Here is a 25,781-nt window from a genome sequence, read left to right on the forward strand (position 1 = left end):
ACTGTAGGGCTTTAAATCTGATATTCAAAAGAGCAAAAAAGTTAGGATTACAACCAAGACTCACCTACCCAGCAAAACTGAGTAGAAAAAATGAATATTTAATAAAATAAAGAAGTTTTGAGCATTCCTGATGAAAAACCAGAGGTGGAAAGAAAGTCTGACTTTCAAATATAGACTCCAGAGAAGCATAAAAAGATAAACAGGAAAAGAAATGGTAAGGATTTAGATAAGGTTAAATTGTTTACATCCCTACATGGGAAGATGACACTTGTAACTCTTAAAAACTTTCTCACCATTGGGGCAGTAAGAAGGAGTATACACAGAGAGAAGGCAAGGGTGTGAGTTGAATATGATGGGATAATATCTAAAAAAGAAAGAAAGAAAGAGGAATCAAATGGGAAAGGGGAAAAGGGAGAGGTAGAATGGGGTTCAGTATCTCATGTAAAAGAGGTGCAAGAGATTTTACAGTGGAGGGGAAGGGGGCCAACATTTGAACCATATTCTCATTGGAAATGGCTCAAAGAGGGAATAAAATACCCACTCAGGTAGAGAAATCTGTCTTACAATACAGGAAAGTAGGAAGGGGAAGGAGAAAAAGAGCTGGGGGGAGGGGTTTAGGGAGCAGGGTGAGAGGGAGAGAAGAAGAGGGCTGATAGAAAAGAGGGCAGACATTGGCAGAGGTAAAATTCAGAAGCAAAGCACTTTTGAGAATGGACAGGGTGAAAGGAGAGAGAGTAGGATAAATGGGGGAGGGAAATACATAATAATCATAACTGAAAAAAATTATAGTAAGTTTCTCTTATAAAGACCTCATTTCTCAAATACAGAAAACTGAATCAAATTTATAGAAATACAAGTCATTGCTCAATTGATAAATGGTCAAAGGATATGAAAAGGTAGTTTCCAAATGAAGTAATCAAAGTTCTGATGTGAAAAAATATTCTAAATCACTACTGACTAAAGAAATGCAAATTAAAACAATGCTTAGCTATCACCTCTCACCTATCAAACTGGCTTTTATGACAGGAAAAGAAAATGACAAATTTGGAGAGGATGGGGGAAAATTGAGACACTAATGCACTATTGATGAAGTAGTATACTGATTTAACCATTCTGTAGAGCAATTTGGAACTATGCCCAAAGGGCTATAAAAACCATGTGTACCCTTTGACCTAGTAGGTCTATATTTTAAAAAGATAAAAAGCAAAAAGGAAAAGGTTCTATATGTACAAAGCAGCTCTTTTAGTGGAGACAAAGAATTGGAAATTGACTGGAGAATGGCAGAACAAGTTGTTATATAAGATTGTGATAGGATAACATTATGCTATAAGAAATGGTAAGCAGGATCCTCTCAGAAAAACCTGGAAAGACTTACACGAACTGAGGCAAAGTGAAATGAACAGAACCAGGAGAACATGGTACATACTAACAGCAATACTGTATGATAACCCAGCTGGGAATGACTTAGCTTTTCTCAGCAACACAATGTTCTAAGACAATTCTGAAGAACTTAGGATGAAAAATGCCTCCAGAGAAAGAACTGATGGAGGCTTAATGAAGACTGAAGCATACTTTTTCTTTACATCATCTTTCTTGGGGGTTTTTTGTCTATTTTCTTTCACAAGACTGACATGGAACTATGTTTTGCATGACTGGACATATATATCCTATATCAGATTGCTTGCCTTCTCAATGAAGGGAGAAGGGGAGGAAGGGAAAAAGAGAGAGAATGTGAACTAAAAAACAAATGTTAAACATTGTTTTTACATGTAATTGAGGAAAAAATAAAATGCTAAATTTTTTTAAAAAATAAATAACCTAAGTTCTTTGCCAAGAAAACTTCAAATGGGGTCACAAAAGTGACTGAAATAAGTGAACAACAAAACCCCCAAGATCACATGTTTAAGAGTTATTGTTTACCATGACCAGAGTTGTGATGAGTGGTAAAACCAGTGATCAAGGGGCCTATGTCCTGAATCCATGTATTGGAGAAGTAGGACACTAAGATATTAATACAGATATTTGTCCTTCAATGAATGTACATGATTTCAGAGATCAGGACATAATTATTACCTTGAAAAGAAAAACAATAAAGATGACTGTGGCCATTCTCATGGGACTACATTGGTCTCCCCACTAAGCAAGTTTCTTATGAAAATCATCTGAGTTTACCACTTCAAAATCTAGAAAGGGCTGGATCAAAAATGTTTGAGATCATGGAATACAGAAGGCTTGAGACTATATTATCTTCTATCACAATGGAAGACAACAGAAACAATCCTGGTTTTACAAAGTGTTACATATGAGGATTTTTGTTATTCAGTGGTTTCAGTCATGTCTGATTCTCTGTGACCCCATTTGGGGTTTTCTTGGCAAAGACACTGGAGTGGTTTGCCATTTCCTTCTACAGTTAATTTTATAGATGAGGGAAATGATGCAAAAAAGAATTAAGTGACTTGCCCAGGGTTGTCACACAGATTTTAATTCAGTCTTCTTCACTCCAGGTCCTGCACTCTATCCACTGCACCATCTAGGTGCCCCTACACATGAAGATATAGAGTTGGAAGTAAACTAGACAATTTTTATTCTTTTTCCAAAAGAAGAATCCAAAGATCTACTTTCATGAGTTTCCCTAGTATATTTCAAATTTGATTAAATTTACAAAAATGATAACACTTTTATCAACTTTGCAGTGATGCAGCTATTCTAGAAAGACAGGTACTCTAGTACATGCATATGATGCAAGTTTACTTATGTCAAATTAAGTCAATAAGTACTCAAGTGCCTATTATGTTCCAGGCACTGTGATAAGAGCTGAGGTTACAAAAAAAAAAAAGCAAAAAATCATCCCCGCTCTCAAGGCACTCAAAGTCTAATGGGGGAGACAATATGCAAACAACCATGTACAAGCAAACCATATACAGTATAAATTGGAAGTAATAAAGAGAGGGAAGACTCCAGCACTAAGGGGGATTGAGAATCACTTCTTCCAGAAGGTAGAACTTGAAAGAAGCCAGGAAATCCAGAAGACAGAGTAGAGGAGGGAAAAAATTCTGGGAATGGAGGAACAGACAGTGAAAGTGCCTGGAATAAGAAGATGGAGTGTATCATGTGAGGAACACCTGGGAGGCTGGAACACTAGATCACAGAGTATGTGAAGGAGAGTAGACAGTAAGAAAACAGGAAAGGTAGGAGAAGACCAGGTCATTAAGGCTTTGAATACCAAGTAGAGTTGTTAGGTAATGGTTCCCAATTCAAATATGTGATAATTCTTTAAAGAATAATTTCTGATATATCAGAAAGCTAAAATGGATAACCAAATTTTTGGAATGACACAAGACCTCAAAACAAATAAATATCACAAGCTTATTTTAAAGATGAAAATTCAACATAAAATTCAGAAGATTAATAACAAGAATTCTTTTATATAAGCCTCATCAGAAAACCTGTTCAGCTCTTACAGTAACCTAGAATTTCTTTAAATCTACAGAACTTCCATTAACATGTGGTATTATGGTCTAGGTATAGATTAAATATAGTGCTAAGAATTTAAATTAAACTTTTCTACTATAGGACATTACCACAGGATCATAAGTTTACAGCTGGAAGGAACTTTATTGCTAACTGAATCCTCTCACTTTCCAGATGGGGAAACTGAAGAACACAGAAGTTAAATAATTTATCCTGAGCCACACAGCTAGTAAGTGTCTGAGGCCAGATGTGAACTCCAGTCTTTCTGGGTCTATCCAGAGTGCTGCCTCGTCCTCATATTCTCACTCATAATTAGATATCTCAGTCTCATAGTCAATTCAAAGACAGTCTTATCTGGCATGGTGTCTCACATAGTTGGTTATTGTCCTTCATTCTCAAAGAGGACCAAAAGGACATCACTATGTTAGAGAGTCAAGATATAGTCAGTCCAACTGTGGTTGATCAGAATAATATGAGCTCGGAATACCCTACCACAGGTCGAGTATAAATAGTACATGTGAACATTTGGGGTGGATTCTCTAAATTTGTGTATCTCGTGTTTCTTTTGAGCTATTTCAATTCTGCTTTGCTCATAGAAGACAGTACCTTTTTTTGATAAAGGCATGCCATTCTGGGTGGTCCAATATCAGGGTTTCCCATGTCACACAATCAATTCTAAAGTTCTTCAGAGAACACATTTATTAGGATCATAAGATAATGATATCTAGCTAGCATTTATATAGTGCCATTTTACCAGGAACTGTATTAAATGCCTTTTAGAAATATGATCTCATTTGATCCTCAAAAGAATTCTGTGAAGTAGGAGTTATTATTATTCCCATTTTAGAGTTGAAGAAACTGAGGCAAAGAGCAGTTAAGTGACTTGCCCAGAGTCAATCAGCAAGTGTCTACAAGGTGGATGTGAACTCAAGTTTTCCTAGTTCTAGGCCTGGCACCCTAGCCGGTGCACTACCAGCTGCCTTGAAAACTGATCACAGTTTTCAAGCTAAAAGGGTACTCAGAGGTCAGTGCAATGTCCTCATTTTACAGATGAGGGAACTAAGTTCCAGAAGTTAAATTAGCCAAAGGACATATAGGTAATGCCAGGAGTAGAACAAAGATTCAAACTGAAGTCCTCTTAATGCCCAATTCAACATTCCTTCCACTGCACCAGTGCTCCTTTCATTAGGCATTTAAAAAATATTTACTGAAATTAATTAAATCTACTTGAAATCCTCACTATAATAATCCTGTGGATTCATTAGCACTAAGAAAAAAATGTTCATGAAATGACTTCTTCTTTGCCTTTTCTATGAAAACAGGGAAACGATTTTTCAAAATTTCTAATAATATTGTTGACAACAGTATACGAGGTTCTCTTATTTAGAAAGGTGCTTTTCCTCCACAAGAGTAGGCAGTGTTGATATAACACATTTTCTTTTATTGTTCACTAATGAGAAAGTAATTACCATCATAATCCTACTAGGAATATGGCCTTTTGAATATAATAGGTCCAAGTAAAGGTATCACTGTTTTTATAATGAATAACAAATTTATTTTGTTACACATTTAAACAAAGTGCAAGACAAAATGTTTTTTAACTGCATAAATAGCCAATAGAATCAAATTTAAGTTTCCCTTTCCACCATGGAAATGGAAGGGTAATTAATAGATGCTGTTTTTCAAAAACTCAAAATCAGCCATTAACCTTTAATTAGCAACAAAAAGCTATTTTCAAGTTTTTAATATTTATATATTTTTTTAAAATTTCATTGTCAGTACATTAAGTACTATAACCCAACAAAAACAGCATTCTCTTAACATTAAACCCTTATGAAAAGAAGATTTCAAATGAATTTACAAAGAGAAATGTTTTGGTTTATTGGTTATTGCCATCAACAATTTGATAATTTAACTTATCTAATAAAGGTTTTTCAAAACATAGTTTTAAAATATTTTCTATTCTATGTTTAATTCATTCAGCACCTTCTATGTCAAATACAAATCTAAGATCAATGATATCATTAACCAAAACATGCCTTCATTTAATATGCAGCAGGAAAAAACATTTTTTTTTAAATATTTGTGTTCTATTCTTACACTACAGTCTTCCTCAAGACCAGAAAAAAAATGAAAGCAGAGAGTACCTTTCCTGATGACCCAAATCAAATAGAAATTCATCCACTTGTCTTTGGAGTTGACTTCCTTCTAAATTTTTCAATTTCTTCAGTTCACTCTGGAGAAAAAACCAGAGCTCTTTAGCTCCATTTTCAATCCTCCTCCTCAGTATCTCATGATCCTTTCCTAGACCTGCTATTGAAGAGCATAAGAATATCAGCATTTCCAAAACTTGGCTGAGTAGAAAATTTCAAATATTTGTGGTAAAGCAAATATTAGGGCAAGAAAAATTAAAAGTGGTATAGTCACCAACCATCTCTTGTTTGCTTCTTGTAATTCTCTATCTGTTCTTTGGCTTTTAAAAGCTGTTCTTCTAAAGCGCGTACCCTTCCTGCAGCTGGTCCCTGGTCCATGGGACCTTCTGGTATCCTAAAGGATAGAAAACAAAACATAATTTAGATAATAAATTATGCAACAATACATGCTTACGTTGTTAAAAGTTATTTATTGATAACTCTTCAAATCACTATATCAAAGAGCACAATAAAAGCTACCAATGAATTTCTCTCTTCTTGGGCGCGGAAGAACATTGGAAACAAAGTTGGGTTAAAACAGAAAATAATATCCTAACTCATTTGTGTTCTTACAAGAAGCAGAGAATCTTTTTCAACTTTCTCATTATTTCCAAAAACCTGCTTTACAATCCCTCTTCCCAACCTTCAGTCTAACACATTTACTCTCTCAGAGGTCATATACAATTCTGGATTAACCATAGGATTAGAAATAGCATGGACTAGTGACAGAATATTGGACATGAAGTCAGAAAGATTTGGATTCAAATTTTGGCTCAGATACTTACTAGCTATGTGACACTGAGCAGGTCATTAATCTCTCTGGGATTCAGTGAAATCTGTAAAATAAAAGAGTTGGACTAGAGAGTCTCTAAGGTCCTTCCAGCTCTAAATCTATATTTCTATGATTTTTTATTTTGTGTTTTCGATCACAGAAGTTTCCTTTTCACAAACTTATTTCTAAACTGCTGACAATAAGGCCATGCCAGAAGGTGAATGAATTATTTGTTTTCACAAAAAATAATAATTTGTTTCTCCCCTATTTTAGATTATCTGCAAATACGGTCCAATTCAATAGTGTGGATAACTGGGAGCTAACCATACCAACAAAAAACTGAAGCTTTATTGTACTGATAAAATCTAATGGCCTGTTTGCTCTCAGCAGAGTCAATTATTTTTGGTATCTAAATATGAACATAGTAGAAAAAAATCAGAGTGGTTGAGAAGGCAAATTATCTGTCAGTACTAAATATCTTTCACACATCTATAGAGCACTCAATTCAAAGCTACTTTTCTGCCATAATTCTAGTAATACCTGCTTTATCCCAGCTTTTGTTCTTCAGGAAATGTTGAAGAACTTTATAAAAGCAATCAATTAATATTGTCAAAATCTCCTGGGACAAAAATTCATAAAGCTCGTGTTATAAATGAGTCAACAAGTTAAATAATGCTCAAGAGAATATAGAAATGTGTTGAAACTGGGACACAGTCTTTTAAGTATAATGTAATAAGGAGAACCCAAACCAGGTTAACAACATGATATGACCATGAAAAGAGAGGAAGACTCAAAAACTATACTAAGGTGTAATACTGGGTCCAGCAGCCTCTCTTCACACTCCACCGACTGAAAGAGGCAGTTACAGCATCAGATAAATACTTTATTTTTTCCATTTTCCATATTCAACCACTCCCCAACTTTGACTTAGTGCTCTCCATCATTTTCCAATATTAAATGTCATTACCTATTCAAAGTGATGGAGGAGGACCCAATTAAACAAAACAAGTTACTAAGCTAAAGGTGGTTTTCACTTGGTGACCACCCCCAAAAATGTCATTAACCTAAGATTTCATAATAAGTTATCACAGTATGTTACTCAATTGATTAATATAAAAAAAATCTTACAAATTCACTGAATTACTGGACTATTTGATCATTTTGTAAAGGGGAATTGGACATAAAATGTCTGTCTTTTACCACCATCATCACCATTAAGTTAAGGAATTTTTTTAATTACAGTTGCTTAAAAACTTCCATGCTTCTAATCAAAAGCTTAAATACAACAAAACTCTTATAGCAATTTCAATATTTCTTATGTAGCCAAACAAGCAGAAACAACTATTAACTACCTGGGCCACTTAAGAACATCTGTTCAGTAAAGGAGCTGGCTTTTTTTTTTTTTTAACAGTTAAGGGACTATTAGAGGATATATTTTACATTTTTGCTCTAAATTGGTATGCATTAGCACTGACCAGGAACAGATGCATGAATAAAAAATAACTAGCTTCCAGAAGAAAAACATATTGCTTCCTCTTTAAATCATAAGTGTCCCAGACTGCAGAAGGTATATGAAAAAGCCTTCATTTGTGTATGCACAAGCTGGGTAATGATACAAGGAATGGAGCACTTAGGTGCACAATTACCCAATTTATGGCCATAAACATATATATACTCATAAATGAGGCATCTCGTAGTACACCACTGTTAAGACTGTAAAAAAAAAAAAATCAGATCTTAATCTCTTTCTGAATTGGATGGGCAGTTTCTGGAAAATGATTTGAAAGCAAAATAAAACCCATATCCCTTAAGTTTATTTTAGCAGCAGTCAGTTTTAGGACAGAGATGTTAAAAAAATGGATCTAAGAACTTTATCAATGCACACAAGAAGATAATAGGAAGGCCACTTCCAGGCTCTCTTTTTCCCTTATTTCATCATCAACCAATAGGATAACATGAGGAACAAAATGGGCATGACTATATTAGGTATGATCTTAGCACAGAATGTCCATTGAGTATCTAAGTCCAACCTTGCCATATAAAAAACCCAGACCAGACCAATAATTTTCATTATATAACAAACCCAATCTAGCTCTACATATGTCTGTATTTCAAAAGCCATTTAAATATGATTACACGGTCTTTTTTCCTCCAAACTCTGGGAAGTGAGAATCTGCCCACCAGTGTAACCCGAAACTTGACAGCCCAATATATGCATGTGTGTGCATGTATGTGTGTGTGTGTGTGAGTGTGTGAGTATGTGTGTTTGTATGGGGGGGAAGTTTGGTATACTGTGTAGTTATATTTTAAAAAAAATAATTTTTTGCTGATTTCTTTCTTCTATCACCTACATTGACCACCATATCATTCAAATAACTATAATTAAACTCTTCTATATACAGTCCTCCTGTATATGGCTACCTAGTATGTTTTTTAAAGTTTAGAGGACCCATGTCCCTTGGAGTGGAGTATACCAAGGATCTAACTAAGGACTTTTCCCTCCATCTGGAAATTTCACTTCTGGATGGGCATTGATACCTACTGCCTTAGTCTTTTTCAACAAAAGGGATTAATTGCTGGTCCATCCCCCATTCAAATAGTTGAGGTGATGGGAGTTTACCTGGTTAAGCATAAATGCTAGAGAAACACCAATGTTTTTCTGATTCTCAGAGAAGACTTACTTTGTCCTCCACTTCTCTTTGGGTGGCTATTGATTACATAAGGGGTCTAGATTATTAAGGATTTCTCTAGTTAGAATTAGCTTTTGAGTCCTCATCTCTTTCTCTGAACGTGCTCCTGAGTCCTCACCATATAGGGCTACTAAATAATGGACTCAGTTGCCCATAGAAACAAACAGGTATGGTTACCATGTTTTACTCTTAGGATAGAATCCATAATAATTTTTTAAACACATAATATAACCACCTACTATGCAATTGTGCACCTGAAACTTCTCTCTGAGTAACAAAACCAGGTGATTTAGAAAAGGAACTTTTCACTTTGCTTTAGTCTCGATGCCACTCATCCTATACAGAGACACTTAATGAAGTCAATCAAAGAATTTTAGATCTAAGTAGGGAAAGGTTCTCAAAGAACACCTATACCATCCCTCTCATTTTATAAATGAAGAAAGTGATTCCTAGGGAGATTAAATCACTTGTCTATGGTCACACAGTGTTAAAAGAGTAGGATACGAGTCAGTGCTTTATCTTCTTGAAGGAACTCTAGACCCAAGGCTCAGTACAATATATAGATGTCATCCTACTACGGAACCTCATCAACCTCACACCTTGACTACTGCAATAGCATGATTGTTGGGCTCCTTGCTTCAAATCTCTCTCACTCTAGTCTACCCTCCACTCACTTTCCACCATGATCATGTCACCACCTCCACCCCCCAAAACTCAATAAACTCCAGTGGCTCCCTATCACTGCAGAATCAAATACAAAATCCTCTGTTTTGCTTCCAAAGCCCTTTATAACCCTCAGCCATTCTACTTTTTTTCTCGTATCCTTAAGCCTTATATTTAACCACATACTCAAAAATCCAAAACACTGGCCTCCTTGGTATTCTTTCCACAACACCTGCCATTTTCACTGGCTATCCCCCAGGCCTAGAATGCTCTATCTCCTCATTTCTATCTCCTCATTTTCTTTAAGTCACAGCCAAAATTCCAACTTCTGCAAGAAGCCTTTCCCAAACCTCAACTCTAGTACCTTCCCTCTATTAATGATCTCCAATTTATCTGGTACATAACTGGCTTGTATAAAATTGCTTACATGCTGCCTCCTCCATTTGACTGTGAGCTCCTCGAGGGCAGGAGCTGTTTTTTGCCTTTGTTTCACCAGAGCTCAGGAAGATGCCTGGCACATGAATACTTAACACCTAACTGACTAACCATTTGAAGCTGACTGGAACTCCTGTCAGGCACTGTTTTGTTTGTTTGATTGGTGTCTTTTTACTAGCAAAGATGACCAATTGCTTTTTCCTAAAGCAAGTTCATCACCCTTGGAGCAAGTGCAGCAAACTCGGTGGTAAGGCCCAGAGAGAAGCCTGCCACCATCAGGGCTCCCTGGCATCTATCTATGCTCTAGGGAGGCTGCAGCACCTACATCTGTAGTGGAATCTTGATACTTCCTGCTGCACACTTCCCTTTGTTGCCATATTTCATCACTCCCTTTTGCCACATGAACTCTATAAGAGTAGACTTTGTTTCATGCTTTGTATTTGCATCTTACCACCCAGCACAGGGATTGGCAAATAATAGGCACTTTATAAAGAGATGCTGATTAACTGCTGATCAGTGTCCTTGCTCTTCCATTGGACAGTCAAAGTCCCAGACCATTGTTCCCACAGGGGATGGTAAAAAGGTGGGAAGCAAGAGGGAAGAGGAGAAAACAAAGGCAGTAAGTATTTATACAGCACTTCACGGGTGCCCAGCACTGTACTAAGTGCTTTTACAAATATTCTTTCATTTGATGCTGTTCACCCCATTTCACAGTTGAGAAAACTGAGGGAGATAGAGGTTAAGTGGCTTACCCAAGGGCCACAGCTAGGAAGTGTTTTAAATTGGATTTGAGCTCAGGTCTTCCTGACTCCAGGTTCATCCCTGTACTGTGAGACTATCTGCCTCAGCTAGGGGGCAGAACAGGAGGGCCACTGCCTCTAGATGCTACCCCCAGGACAACTTACCAATGAGTTATTCCCTTGTTCTGCTATAGCTTTTTCGGCCATGTTATTTCAAGGAAGTGCTGAAGAAGATTTACAAGAAGGATGTCATTTTTTGAGGGAGATGGGGAAGAAAAGAGATCAGTGTAATTTGTTCATCTTGGACTTGACGTTAGAAGAATGACTTATATGGGAAGATATCAGTTGTACAGGGCACTGTTGCACAACCACAGAGTTGAAGAAGGGATCACACAGTCCCTCTCGTTTTATAGTAGAAGAATTGTAGACCCAAAGATGTTAAGTGACTTGCCGAAGTTATACAACTTGTCATGGCAGTGTAAGTATTAGAAATTAGAATTGAAATACAATTTCAACTCTAAAGCCCATTCTTTTATATCAGTGGCTTTTAATTCTCTATTAAGATTATAATAACTTATAAACAATATTACTTGGTAAATCCACCTTATTTACATTATTGTTGTTTAGTCATTTTCAGTCCTGTCTGACACTTCATGACCCCTTTTGGGGTTTTCTTCACAAAAATACTGGACTGGTTTGCCATTTCCTTCTCCAGCTCATTTTACAGATGAGGAAACTGAGGCAAACTGGGCTAAAGTGATTTGTCCGTGGTCACACAGCTAATAAGTGCCTGAGGCTGAATTTGAACTCACAAAGATGAGCCTTCCTGACTCCAGGACTAGTTGTTCTATCCACTGTACCCCCTAGCTGCCTACCTTATTTATAGCTAACTATAAAAATACTGACAGTTTAAATGTCAGGAAACATGGCCATCACTCATGACTTAAGCTATTGAAGAAGAGTAACACTAAGGTTACAGTATATCTAGCAACCTTCAAACCTCTTAAGGCTACAACCTAGCCAATGAAATAGCACTGTTCTTGTCTTTGTCTACTTAACATAGAAATACTTAATAAAATTACAGACAGATAGAATTTATGAAAGCTTTCCTTCTTCTCCTGGATTCAAAATCCTTCCATCTGTATGGCCTTATTCATTTATTTGCATTACTTTTCACTGAAGCAGAGTGGTATGTTGTATTTATCTTTTCTTATTTTACAAGAGTCAGATTGGTAGGGAGGTTGTGTCATAATTCATATGAGCCAAGAAGGAATACATAGGTGTGTATGACAAATACCTTCAAAAAACCTCTGGGAACACACAGGCATGACCTGAGCTTCTAGAAGGGAAGACAGTTCTATTGGGATGGGGGATTCAAATATGATTCTAATGGAGAAAACAGGAAAAAACTAAAGATACAAATGAGTTCATAATAGATTTTCAAAGTATATTCAGTTGAATTTAATTAAATTCAACAAGTATATCAGGTACCCACTGGGTACAAGTGGCACTACATTAGGCACTAACATTTATACAGCACTTTAAGATTTGTAAACTGCTCTACATATTTTATCTCATTTGATCCTCAATCACTCTAGGAGGGAAATAGTAGTATTGTCTCCATTTAACAGATGGAGAAACTGAGGCTGACTGCTCACAAAGGGTTAAGCTAGCACAAGTAACAAAGATCTAAGATAGAATTTGAACTCAGATTGGCCTGACTCCATTTAAGACACAGTCACTATTTTGACAGCTCTCAAACTATAACAGGGAATATGATATAAAATACACACATTAATATACAAAGTACATTTAGGAAGTATATAACAAAATGCTTTGTTAGGTCCAAAGGCGAAAAGGATGTTAATGAGCATGGGCATGAGAAGAGTAAGGAATAGAGATGGGTTAAAAGATTATTTGTATTTTAAAGAGGCAATGGATAGTACACTTGGGAACAATATGGGCAAAAGCACTAAGGCAGTAAAGTCCAGGGCCTATAAGTTAGAGGGTGCAAGGTAATACAATTTGGATGGAATTGGTGAGTTAAATGATGTTTATTAATTAAGTACCTACTATGTGCCAAATGGGGTCACAAAGAATCAGACATGACTTCAATAACAATGAGCTGGCACTGTGATAAGTCCTGAGGACACCAAAAAACAAAAACAAAACAAAACATCAGGATCCTCATAGTTTAATGAGGGAGACAAAATGCAAAATGACAAAATCAAACCAAGTCCTGTGTACAAACAAATTTAGGGTAATCTCAAAGGAAAAGTCAAACAGGGGATTGTATATGTTTGATCCTAGAAATAACTGGGAGCCACTGGTGTTTACTGAATAGAGGAATGACAAAGTGAAACCTGCATTTTAGGAAAATCAATGTGACAGCTAAGTGGAGGAAGGATTAGAGTGGGGAGAGATGTGAAGCAGGGAGCCCAACTAACTGGTTATTGCAGTAGTCTTGGAGGACTTGTCTACACTGGTTTGGCTGCAGTGTCTGAGGAGAGAAGTGAGCGTGTACAAGAAATGCTATGTCAGCAGAATCAAGAGAACTCATTGGATGCATAGTGGGATGGGAAATGTGGTAAGGGAGAGTGAAAAGGAGAGCATGGTACCTAAGTTTTAAAACCTGGGGGACTGAAAGCATGATGATACCCTCAAGAATAGTTAGAAAGATGGAAAGATTTAGAGGGAAGGATAAAAAATAGTTCAGTTTTAGGCACATTTAGTTTAATATATCTGTGGAACATCTAGTTTGAGATGTCTAAAATATAGTTGGAGAAGTGAGACTGAAGGTCAAGAGAAAAGAGCTACACTAGTATATGTGAGAATCATTTGCACAGAGATAAACGAAGGCATGAGAGCTGATGAGATCATCAAGCGAGAGATCAGAGAGAAAAGAGGACAAGGTCCAGGACAAAGTCTTGGAAGACACTCACCCACGGTAGGCATGATGCTGAAGAAAATCCAACAAAGGAGAAAAGGAAGAAAATAAGGAGAGAACAGTGTCACAAAAATATCAAGAGAAGAAAGCATCAAGGAGAGAAGTGGGTGATTGACAATATAAAGGCTGCAAGAAAGGTCAAGAAGGATGAAGACTAGGAGGCCTCAGAAAAATCACATGTCCTAAATGAAATTAAGTCATCTGATGTAGATGAATCCCATCTAAGGCACAGAAAGAACCTGTAGGTGTGCTTGCTGAAGCAGTGTCATTTACATAAGATTCAGAGTTAGAAGGAACCTCAGGGATCATCTAATATAACCCCCTCAGGAGGAAACACATTAAGATTCAAGGAAATGATTTGAGAATCATATAGCTAGGAAGTGGAAGAGTCAGGATTTGAAACTAGTTCTTCTGTGTTTCAGAAGACTGGTAAAACAAGGAAATATCACAGGCAGTGCATGCCTGAATTTCAGCATGTTATTTTAATCTAACACAATGGTTCTCAAAGTGTGGTATGCAGATTTCTGGGGGTCACCAAAGCCCTGTAAGGGGATCTGTGAGGACAAAAAACCATGCCCGAAACCATACTAAATAGTTATTTTCCTATTAAAATATTCCTTTTCCCAAATACTTATCTGTGTGAAACAAGATTTTCTTTATATAATTCAACCAAAACAACATATTCCAAAAAGAAGGAAAATATCTGCAAAAGACTGGAGAATCCAGCTGCCTTCTATTGCAATGAAGAGATTTGTAAAAATATGTAAAACAATGTCACTCTTCCTACCAAATGCTTTGCTGTGGAAAAGTTATTTTTTGTAAAAAGGTTATCTCATTTAGCATATAATGGATTATTATTTTAAGATAAATAAACATGTTAATATGCTATTTATTTTCATTTATAATATATTAAATACTGGCAGACAAAACTCATATAAATAAAAGCTCTTTGGATTGTGCAATAATTTTAAAAGTTCAAAGAGGTCCTGAGACCAAAAGTTTAAGAACCAGTGATCTAGCAGATGAAACAGGGAAATGAGTATTCCAAGATGATATGGCCAGGCAGATTATTGAACGATAAGAGGCTGGAAAAGACTTTTGAAATCATCTAGCCGACTCCCTTTTCCCCATATTACAAAGAAGAAAACTAAGACCTACACTTTTCTCCTCAATATTCTCTCCTCTATGGGCTTTTGTGTCACTATTGTGTCTTTGTTTTCTTACTCCCTCCCTGTCTGATCACTACTGGTCATAATCGAAATCCTGCTCCCTTAGCTATAGATGTAGGCCAAGGTTCTGTACTGGGCTTTCTCTTCTCTCTCTCTCTATACCTTCTCCTGGTGATTCCATCAACTCACATCTTATGATCATCTTATGCTGGTAATTCCCAGATTTATATATTCAGCCATACTGTCTCTCCTAAACTCCAGTCCAAGATCAACTATCTATGAGACACGTCAAACTAGATTGTCCTGTAGGCATTTGAAACTCAACATGTTCAAAACAAAGCACATCATGTGTTTTGTTTTGTTTTTGGTGGGGGCGAGGAGGAGATACAACTTTCTTCTGAATTTCTCTATTTTTTCCAGTGGTGTTATCATCTTTTCAGTCACCCAGATGTGCACCTTTGACTCCTCCCTCTCTCTTATCCCACATATCCAAATCAACTGCCAAACCTTGTCATTTCTACTTCTTCATGTCTCACATATTTATAGAGTTATTCCTTTTGTCCAGGCCTTTATCACTGATCTCCAGGCCTGTTTCAATAGTTTCCTCACTGGTCTCCTGCTTCTGGCCTAATCCTACACCAATTCATTAGCCTGGATTACAGCAATAGAAGTGATATCCAAAGGTATAGGTCTCACCATGTCAATCTTATACTGGAGGGCAGTGGAATAATGTCAACTGGGAAGGTCTTTAAAGGATCACACCTCAGGGTTCTATCCTGACACATTCCATTCCACATTTTTAGTGTATTCTCTGCCCAGTTATATATTTTTTAAAATATTACAGTGCTTTAGATGAACAATTTGATAACAGTCCCATAGTAAATGTTGGGTGACAGAATGAGAATCCAGAAAGATATCAACAGACTGAACTGAATCAAAAAAAATGACATATATTTAATAGGAAAAAATGTAATGCATTTAGGAAGACAAGCTGTCACATGAAACTAGCTGGGAAGGCAAGTTACTTAATTTCTCAGTCTTGGTTTTCTTCAGCTATGAAATGTGTTAACAATAGTACCTATCTCAAAGGGTTAATGCATCAAATGAGAAAACATGTAAAGTGTTTTGCAAACCTAAAGTGCTCCAAGTGCTAGCTACTATTATTGTCATTGTTATAAAAATCACTGATATAAAGAACTCAATAATCAAACTTGACTCAAAAGGCAATAAACAGAATCATGACAAAATGGGCTCCCACCCTGGAAGACATTTAACAAGTTGTAAGATGAATACTTGTCAGAGATGTTATGAAAGAAGTGCATTCATTGGCAATGGAAGAGACTTCATGGCAATGGACTCATTCACAAAGTACAGTAGAAAAGCTAAGTATGTCAACCAAACCCATTCTCAGCAATCAAGCTGCTGAGAACTACTCAACTGAAAAACTGAATGGTTTTTTTACCTCAGTCCTCATCCTTCTTGACCTCTCTGCATTACATAACACTATCAACTACTTTCCTGTGCTGGAAGCTCTTTTCTCTCTCTATTTTTGTTGTTCTTGCTTTGCTTTTGAACAACACTCTTCATTGGTTCTCCTATATATCTGATGGTTTTCCATCTCAGTCTCCTTTGTTGGACCCATACCTGAATATATAAACAAAGATCTGTCCTGGGTCTTGTTCTCTTTTCTCTCTATGAGATCCTGATAGGAGAAAAGCTATAAAAGAGTAATAAGTGAAAACCCATAAAAACTTAAACTTTGTGAAAGTTGGACACCTGGATATGGTGACTTATTAGAAATCATAACTTAGATACTAAATCATACCTTAGGCACCGAGTCCAAACTTAAGATACTATGACCTATGAAAGCCAAAACAAGACTATCGTGACCCATATGTGACTGGTACATGATCAATATATGCTGGACAGAACATTGGATTAATACCCAAGCTCATAAATAAGCAGAAAACCAAAAATATCCACCAGTCAGTAGTGGTGCATTCCCCAGCTCCTCCTCCCTTTGTCTGTTTGCTATAATCACCATGGGGATTTTGGGGATTCTTTGGCGGCGATTCACTAAACTGTCTGGTCACTGCCCTAGACCAAAGATTGCCCCTGTTTGTAACTATTCATATAGATTGATTAAACTACTACCTATTATCAATCTGGAGGTACTTGACCTCTTCCTTTGGTATCAAAAGAACACCCTATGGTTAGGGGAGAGGTACAAGGTTCCCCAGCAAAGGGAATTACGGATCTTACACTCTCTATCCTTTCTTATTTGGCGACTCCTAGCTTCCATGGGTTCAAATATTATTATCTTTTTTTAGATAACTCATATATATAGTCTCTCTCCCATGCTCTAGGCCCACACCACCAACGGTCTATTAGATATTTCAAATTGGATGTCCTAGACCGAGACTGATCTCCAACTCAACATATTCCAACTAGAATACATTACTAGCTCTACACATGCCTCATATCTGCAGTTTGGCTCTTCCATTATAGCTACAGAAAACAAAGGAATGCCTTGATTAGGTAAGAATTTGCAGAGCACTGAATCAATCCTTCAGCAATTCTGCTGAGTTAGTCAGGAAATTATTGCTCTCTCTGACTCTGGTGAGCTCCGTTTTGGCAGTCTTCCCTCATTGACATGTCCCATGCCCCAGCTATAAGATTCTGAAATCTCTAAATCAGGGCTTAGTGAGGGATGGGCTTTAGCCTGGGCTGCCTGCATTGGAAGGCACATGATCAGCCAAAAGTGGAAAATAAGATTTGGTTTACACATTATTTGTTAGAGATCTTATTGAATGAATGTTAATGTCTCCATCTTCTCTTGACTGAATCATATAATCTGTTTGACATACCCCTGCTTGAAGACTGATCTTTGCTTCCTATGAGTTAGCTCTGGATTAAGAGAGCTTCAGATAGAAGAACCTTGCAAGTATCTGTCTGTCTCTAATGACTAGCATGGGAGTTTTGGATCAACAATAATAGCCTCTCACTTTTCTTGTACCGTTCTGGTTCTGGTTGCCAGCTATGGCTGCCTGAATTTTATTTTATTTCATATTATTTTGCAAGGTAATCAATTGGGTTTAAGTGACTTGTCCAGATTCACACAGCTAGTAAGGGGCAAGTGTTTGAGACTGCATTTGAACTCAGGTCCTACTGCCTCCAGGGCCAGTGTATCACCTAGCTGTTTGAAATTTTTAGGGCATATTATTGGTCTGATTCACTGGCTATCTGTCATGTCTACTGAAGATCCCCCTGGTTATAAGAAAGTAGATGTAGGAGTTGCTTGGCAAGGTTCTAATGCTTGTCTGTAAAGTCTTGAGTCTCAAATACTCAGAGATTCCTGAAAAGCACAAAAATAGTGAATGAGTAAGCATCACCTGCTTCCATTCCCCTTTTCCTATAGAGCAAGTTTAGGCAAACTGGTACATAGCCTGATTTTTCATATGGGAATATTAGCCTTACAATTAATCCTTGGGGCCACAGTTTGCTGACCCCTCCCTATACATGAGTGAGAGGTAGAAACCATGTTAAGGGCTAGAAATTCTGTAAGCCCTTCATGGGACAGTCAGAATCTATTTATATTTTTGTTTTTTTTCCTGCTGGGTGGTTTTGGTTTTTTTGTTTTATTTTTTTGAAGATCTAAGATATTCCTGTGAAGAGTGGCCTGGTACAAGTCCATTGGCATCTTCCAAAGGCAAACTGGGCTATTTTTATGCACATACATTATTGTTTCAGGGCCTGTGGAAAAGTGGAATTTTTATGCCCAAGAAGACTGCAGAGAATTTCCTGAGTTGGACAAATAGTGCACTATAAAAAGAAGGAGAGTGGAGGGTGGGGGCAGAGAGAGAGGAGTGTGAAGGTAGTAAGTTGTAGCTGTGTAAAACAGACAAAAAAAGTTAACTATCTGTGACAAAGGGTGGATAAAAGCGCAAATAATTAATTTTGCAATGCCAGAGCCAAAATTGGAATGGATCCCAGGAAAAGTTAACTATTAGTGTTGTCTTTGTGATTGTATGTATAATTCAATATTGGCAAGAGTGCTTGGTTTTTTCATCTATGATTACCCTTAAATTAGAAAAGAGACAATTCAGAATCAGTTTGAGTAGAGATCTCTGCCCTTCTCTTGATCTGTCAGATCAGGAGTCAGGAAGAAAAATCACAGAAATTGTTGAGAGATAAAAATCCTCTTTTCCTGTTCCTGAGATTTGATGACTCTACAGAAAAAGAAAATATATAAATCAAATCAAATATGATCCATGGAATAGGAACATACAAATTCAAATGGGAATAAAAGTGAGTTTTATGGTGAATGTTACAGGGAAAATTCTCTGAATTTACTATGAATTACTAAATTGGAATTTAAGAAATTGGAATATATTTGCAACTAGATCATTTCTACTTCTCTCCTATGGAGATAATGGGATACAGGAGTTTCCTCAAACCTTCAAATGACTTTATTTATAATCTCCTATTTAATACAGATGCAGTTTGGGGCCTAAGCCTAGAAAGGTGCTTTGCTGCTTTGTCTTTCTAGCTATACATAAGTTCATCTACCAGTATTGCAAGTAAAGAGCATTTCATTCTTTGTCCGAGGATCTCCTGCCCATACACAGTACTTAATAGTAGGTGCTTAATAAGTACTTACTGATTGAATGATTAAACAAGAAGCATTTAATTTAACCCTCTTCCACTTAATAGGCTTTGCTTCTTAATTTTTGCTTTCTAAAGTAAAGAACAAGTTCTTTTACCCCTTAGAAAACAGATGAGGGAAGAAGATACCTTGAAAAAGGCAAGGTTTCCTGAGGAAATTTTTAAAAAATAAATAAATAAAAAGAATATCAAATTCTTTTTTTTTTTTTTAGAAAGAATTCTAAGCCGAAATTTAAAAACCAGTCACACATCATGTTTTATCACAGACAAAATTTGCAAAAATTCTTTCCCAGTTTTCTGCATCCCTCCTAATCTTGGTTGCATTGGGCTTGTTTGTGCAAAGGGCTACAAAAAAGGTGCATACCCTTTGACTCAGCAATATCACTTCTGGGACTCAATCCCAAAGAGATCACAGAAATGGGAAAGGGTCCCACATATATAAAAATATTTATAGCAGCTCTCTTTGTGGTGGCCAAAAACTGGAAATCAAGTGGATGCCCATCAACTGGGGAATGGCTGAACAAGTTGTGGTTTATGAGAGTAATGGAATACTATTGTGCTATGAGAAACAATGAACAGGAAGACTTCAGAGAAGACTGGAAAAATTTATATGAACTGATGCTCAGTGAAAGGAGCAGAACCAGAAGAACTTTGTACAAAGCAACAACCACAGTGTGTAAGGAATTTTATGATAGACTTAATACTTCATTGAACTGCAAGGACTTAAAAAATTTCCAATGGACTCTTGCAACAAAATGCCTTCCACATCCAGAGAAAGAACTATGGAATTGGATCCCAGATAGAAAGAGGCCATTTTCTTTTGTATTATGTTTTGTTTTGTTTTATGGTTTCTCCTATTCATTTTAATTCTTCTATGCAACATGCATTTAATAGAAATATACGTGTAGAACCTACATAAGATTGTACAACATCTCAGGGAGGGAGTGTGAAGGGAGTAGGGAATGAGGGGAAGAGAGTGGAAAAAAATCTAATTTATATGGAAGTGATTGAAGAACACTGAAAACAAATAAAATAATTCAATTAAAAAAACAAAAAAACTTCATGTTTTAGTGGGGAAAGTTTTGCTTGCATGCATGAGGTTGTTCAAAAAAAATAATTTGGTTTAATCCAATTTAGGGAGTAAATTGCAGCAAAATATATATGGGTTCATTGAAACAATTTAACTTAAGGAGATTTAATAGAAAGATGGGGATTATGGTTAAAAATCTAGAAGCTTAAAAATTCTAGAAGAATTTTACTCTAAGTAAAAATGTACAGGGAAGTATTACAAAAACATAAATCACATATGAAACTAAAGGAAGCTAGGTACAGCCAGAGTCCTAGCATATTTTTATATGAAGAAAATAGAGATAATTGTTAATCTAACACATATGGAAGTACACTAATGTACAAGGTAGACTGAAGGAAAAGAAGAAATTAAAATTAATAATACAATTGAAATACACGGCATATGATTTGGAAGTACAGAAGTATAAAGTTAAGAGCAGCAGGGTTAGAAATGGAAAGTAAACTGCTACATGCATCCAAAGAAAAATGTGTTAAGTTGCTACACAGCTGGTAAGGCCTGTACATTGAAAAGCTAAAGAGATTCAAGAAATGTGAATGGGCAGATCAAAATCAGGAAATGAGAAAAAGAATTAAAAAGAAGTTTGAATTACAGTGAAAACCTGACACTCAATTAAAAGCTCAATTATGATCTGTATAAAGATGTTTCTGGAAGAAAATCATAATAAATATAAAACAGAACAAAAAAAAATTAAGGGCCATTAAATGGGCAATATGCATTGACTTAACTGACATCCTAACCAAAAGAATAGCTTCAATTGCTGATTATTTTATAACTGATAAGTTGCAGGAAAAATAGCCCAAGTGGCTGAAATGGCATCGTGAATTTCAAGACAAAAAATAAATTAAAATTATGGATTTCAGGCCTTTAAATAAATTGAGCTCAGAAATGTTTCACATACTTATTTTAATGGATATTCAGTAGTCCTCTGAAGATGACAATTAGAAATTTAAATTTGGGCCTTCTAATTTCCAATTAATTATGACCAAGTAAATTTCACATTCATATATATCTATATCTATATCCATATATATAGATACACATACACAAACACACACGTATACACACACATATATACAAAACACCTAGAGGTATTTGGGTACTATTTTCCCTTCTACGAAATATGAATATGGTACTTTGTAGAAACTTATTAAAGCTGATACAATATTGAATTCATTCAGAACATCTAATAACTTTTTTGCTTTGTAATAATAGCAGGCAGTGCTGCTTTAAAAACACAAACAGCAAAGTTTATAAAAAAGAGCAATGCTCACAGATAAAAACCTAAGAATATTTATTAAGCAATTAAATTATGAAATGGTTTCTCTATTCTATATTTAAGTAATGAGTCTGAGGATGTTTCCCCTAAAAATATAAATCCTACGTAGTGAACCCTAAAATTTGTCATGTATTATGCTACAGTTGTTAAACAGATTCCAATATTACTTATTACTGGTATTGTAACTTAATGATAACTTCACCTTGCTTTAATGGTAATCATTTGAACATGCTAAATGAGGTAGAATCTCTCAGGACTGTAAATCAGACACATATTTTACCAGTAGTCTCACTTTGTTCCTCCTGAAACTGTTTATGTTGACAAATATACATTCCACAAAGCAAAGAAGCTAAAGATGTTACCCAGGATGATATACCCTGGAGAATGAAGGCTAAGTATTAAAGCAGAAAGATGAATGATCAATATAACAGGGGAATCTAAAGCATTCCTAAAAAGAAAAACACACTGGGAGCACTCCATTTGCTTAATAAGAACCCTAATCAATGCAATGACCAACAATGATTTAATGATTACGTCCCAGAAAGTTAAAGGATTCAAGATGCAAAATGAGACAAAAATACATAGCCAGTGAGGGAATTTGTTTTGCCTGATTACACATACGTATTAAATGGATTTTGTTTTCTGCCCCTCTCCTACTTCTCTCCCAATGGGGGAAAAGGAGATGAGAGAGAAAATAAATACTTATTGATTTTAAAACTTTAAGTCAAATTATGTTTTAAAGAATGCTGCTATCCCCCAACACCATGCCCCAGAAATATCAGAAAGATGCTTACAGACCTGCAGGGCACCTTTTATGGATATATGAGTATCCATGGCATATGGAAGCACCCAATTATTCCCAGTATCTTGTTCACCCTTGTGCATGTGAGCAAAGAGTTAGAAAAAAATAGTTTGCTCCAAATTTTTTCCTTGCGTACAACTGGTCTGAATTACTTGGCCTGTTTGCCAAGCCTATAATGTACGGAAGACTTTCAGAATAAATAAAACAGCTCACCTCCAATGAAGGGAACTTTGTATAAACATAAATTGATTTCATCCAAATGCCTAAATGCTGTTAATATATGTATTTAAGGTAAGCCAGAGCTTAAAGCAGATAATACCACAGTTAGTAAAGGATTGTTAAAATAATGCATTCCTAGATTTGGTATCCCTCTGCCAATCAACAGCAAAAGAGGGACCCAATTTAAAGGATAACTTGAGAAGAACAACTACAAGGCAACACTGATTCAACATTTTCACTACTCATGTTATCATGAGACTATAAGGTGCATTAGAATGATGAAATGGATTAAAATAAATAAAACAGAGAAAATGCTAAATGAAAATGGTCAAATGTTTTACTTATAGCCTTCAGGAGTATGAGGTCTACCAAAAACAGGAAAACTAGGGGACAGCCAACTCTCTGACCTGTGGTTCCACATGCAGCCAAATGTGCCTTGCCCAAATAACCAGAACTCACCAAGTCACCCAACCTGGTGATTTAGAATGGAAGCTTGATGCTACATTTTTTTCCTTCATTTTTTTATGTTGCATTCTTTATATTTATCTCCCCATCACCCATCATGGTGGCTGGGACTAAAAGGTGCTTAATGAATGAGAAGGCCATGGCTAAAATGTCCCAAGAATGCCAGGTTCAACTGACCACGACTACCACTATAATAAGCACAGGCCTTCTAATGTGAATTTGCACTTCACATAATAAAATGATACCAACTCTACCAGGCTCGAACTAGACTTATCACTTACCTTGCTCAGAAAATATTTACCAAGCAGAACTCTCACCAGTAAGATCATTTAAGTGTAGCAATAGTTGAGTCATAGGCTAGTGAAGAAGGATGGCAAAGAAGATGCACAACAACCTCACTATGTTCTCTGATAAATGAGCAAGAACCCAGTCTCAAAATGGGAATGACATTTACCTCCTTTCATAGAACTTCATGACTTCCCACCCACCTGCAGATCTTCATCATACCCATGAGACACAAGCCATCCCTCATTATTTCCCAACTGGATTTTCAGCTTCTTTTTATGTGCTGTCTTCCCCATTACACTATAAGCAACTTGAGGGCAGAGGCTGTCTTCTGCCTTTCTTTGTGTTTCGAACACTTGACATAGTGACCCACAGGAGGTACTTAATAAAGGTTTACTTACTGACTCATCCAGGTCTTGCTTCCTTGAAACAATATTTTTCCCCAGAGACAGCACAGATGAACTTTGGGAACTTGGACCACTAATACCTTTTTTACCTTGATTCATCAAATGGCCAGAGACCTAAACTTGACACATTGCTGCGTCTATAAACATAGGTCCTACACCTTCATATCATGGACTAAACAGTTAATGTGCTAGCTAGCAAAGACATACCTGTACGCTAATAAGACAGCAATGTGGTACCTACATCCATGACTACACTCTGTTAGCTACATACAAAGGCAGTTAATAGGTTACATGGGGACCCCAAACAAACAAAGGATCTGTTAAGTTGGTTGGTTAATACAGTAGGTCCGAGAAGGGATGGAGGATGGGAAGAATTTATCCATCCCTTACCTGTACCACTGTCTACTTCCTCAAAATTTTGCTCAGCAAATGCTATTTATCCAGTGCCTCCCACTGAACAACCATCACTTTATTATTTCCACAGCAAAAGGAGTCCCAGTTCATGACCTTTTAACACTACAAGGATAACTTTATCACAATTGAGGATAGGCCCTCTGATTTTCACAAGTGTAGTGGTGGTATGGAATTAATATTCTAGGCTTTCTTATTTTACAAAATTACAAAATATTACAAATATTACAAAATCTTAGTAAGCTTGACAGTACCACAAAGGGCAGCAGGAATACTAAACATTAATAACTGAAGCTTAGCACAGTACCTGGCCCATAGTAGATACTTAGTAAGCATTTTGATAGGCAACAGATTGACTGAAGGACTATAATAAATTTTCTTTTTCCCATGGGCAACTTTGCTAATATTCAACTTAATGTGCAATGTATTCCCAGAATGTTCCGATCATACTTTACTATATAGTTCTCTCATTTGTCATGCAACTGTGCCGTACTCTATTTGTCTTCCAACTCTGTACTACTTCATTTATCTACTTCTCTTATCAAAGCAATGTAAAAGACTATTAATTGTTAGGTCAAATGCAGAATTTATACATGGCACCAATTAGTGTGTATGTAGTCTGGCTCTATACATCAAGTTCTAAGAACAAAAGAATGCGGGGGGCACAGCCAAGATAGCAGAGTAGAAGGACAGACCTGTAAAAGCTCTCCCTCATAGCCCATAAAATACCTGTAAAAAAATGACTCTAAACAAATTCTAGAGAAGCAGAAGCCACAAAATGACAGAGTGAAAGAGATTTCCAGTCCAAGACAGCCTGGAAGGCCGACAGGAAAGGTCTATCACACCAGGCATGGAGTGGAGCACAGTCCAGCCTTGGTCACAGCATGGCAGGGACAGGACCAGAACAGGCCTCAGAGGGTGGAATAACCAGCAGCAATTGTGGTTCCCAGGTTGCTCAAACCACAAACGCCAAAGACAGCTTCAAAGGTCAGTGAGAAAGCTCTTTCACATGGATGAGAAGGGAACACAGTATGGCCCTGCTGGCAGTAGTCACTACAGTAGCAGCATCCATTTTTGGAGTC

General features: G+C 36.6%; 1 protein-coding gene across 12 annotated transcripts in view; it reads right to left on the reverse strand.

Moving 5' to 3' along the window:
* The window catches only part of FUT8 (fucosyltransferase 8), a 446,072-nt gene that overhangs the window by 151,037 nt on the left and 269,254 nt on the right, over positions 1–25,781 (reverse strand). For 11 of the 12 annotated variants that reach the window (XM_072629586.1, XM_072629576.1, XM_072629587.1 and 8 more), the window contains 2 exons: positions 5,903–6,018; positions 5,619–5,784 (listed from right to left, as the gene is read on the reverse strand). In XM_072629586.1, the coding sequence (XP_072485687.1) occupies positions 5,619–5,784; positions 5,903–6,002 (266 nt within the window). In that variant the 5' untranslated portion in view covers positions 6,003–6,018. The remainder of the gene's footprint in view (positions 1–5,618; positions 5,785–5,902; positions 6,019–25,781) is intronic. The other variant, XM_072629585.1, reaches the window with a different exon arrangement.

This window comes from Notamacropus eugenii, chromosome 1, assembly GCF_028372415.1.
Source record: "Notamacropus eugenii isolate mMacEug1 chromosome 1, mMacEug1.pri_v2, whole genome shotgun sequence".
In the NCBI taxonomy this organism is placed as follows: Eukaryota; Metazoa; Chordata; class Mammalia; order Diprotodontia; family Macropodidae; genus Notamacropus; species Notamacropus eugenii.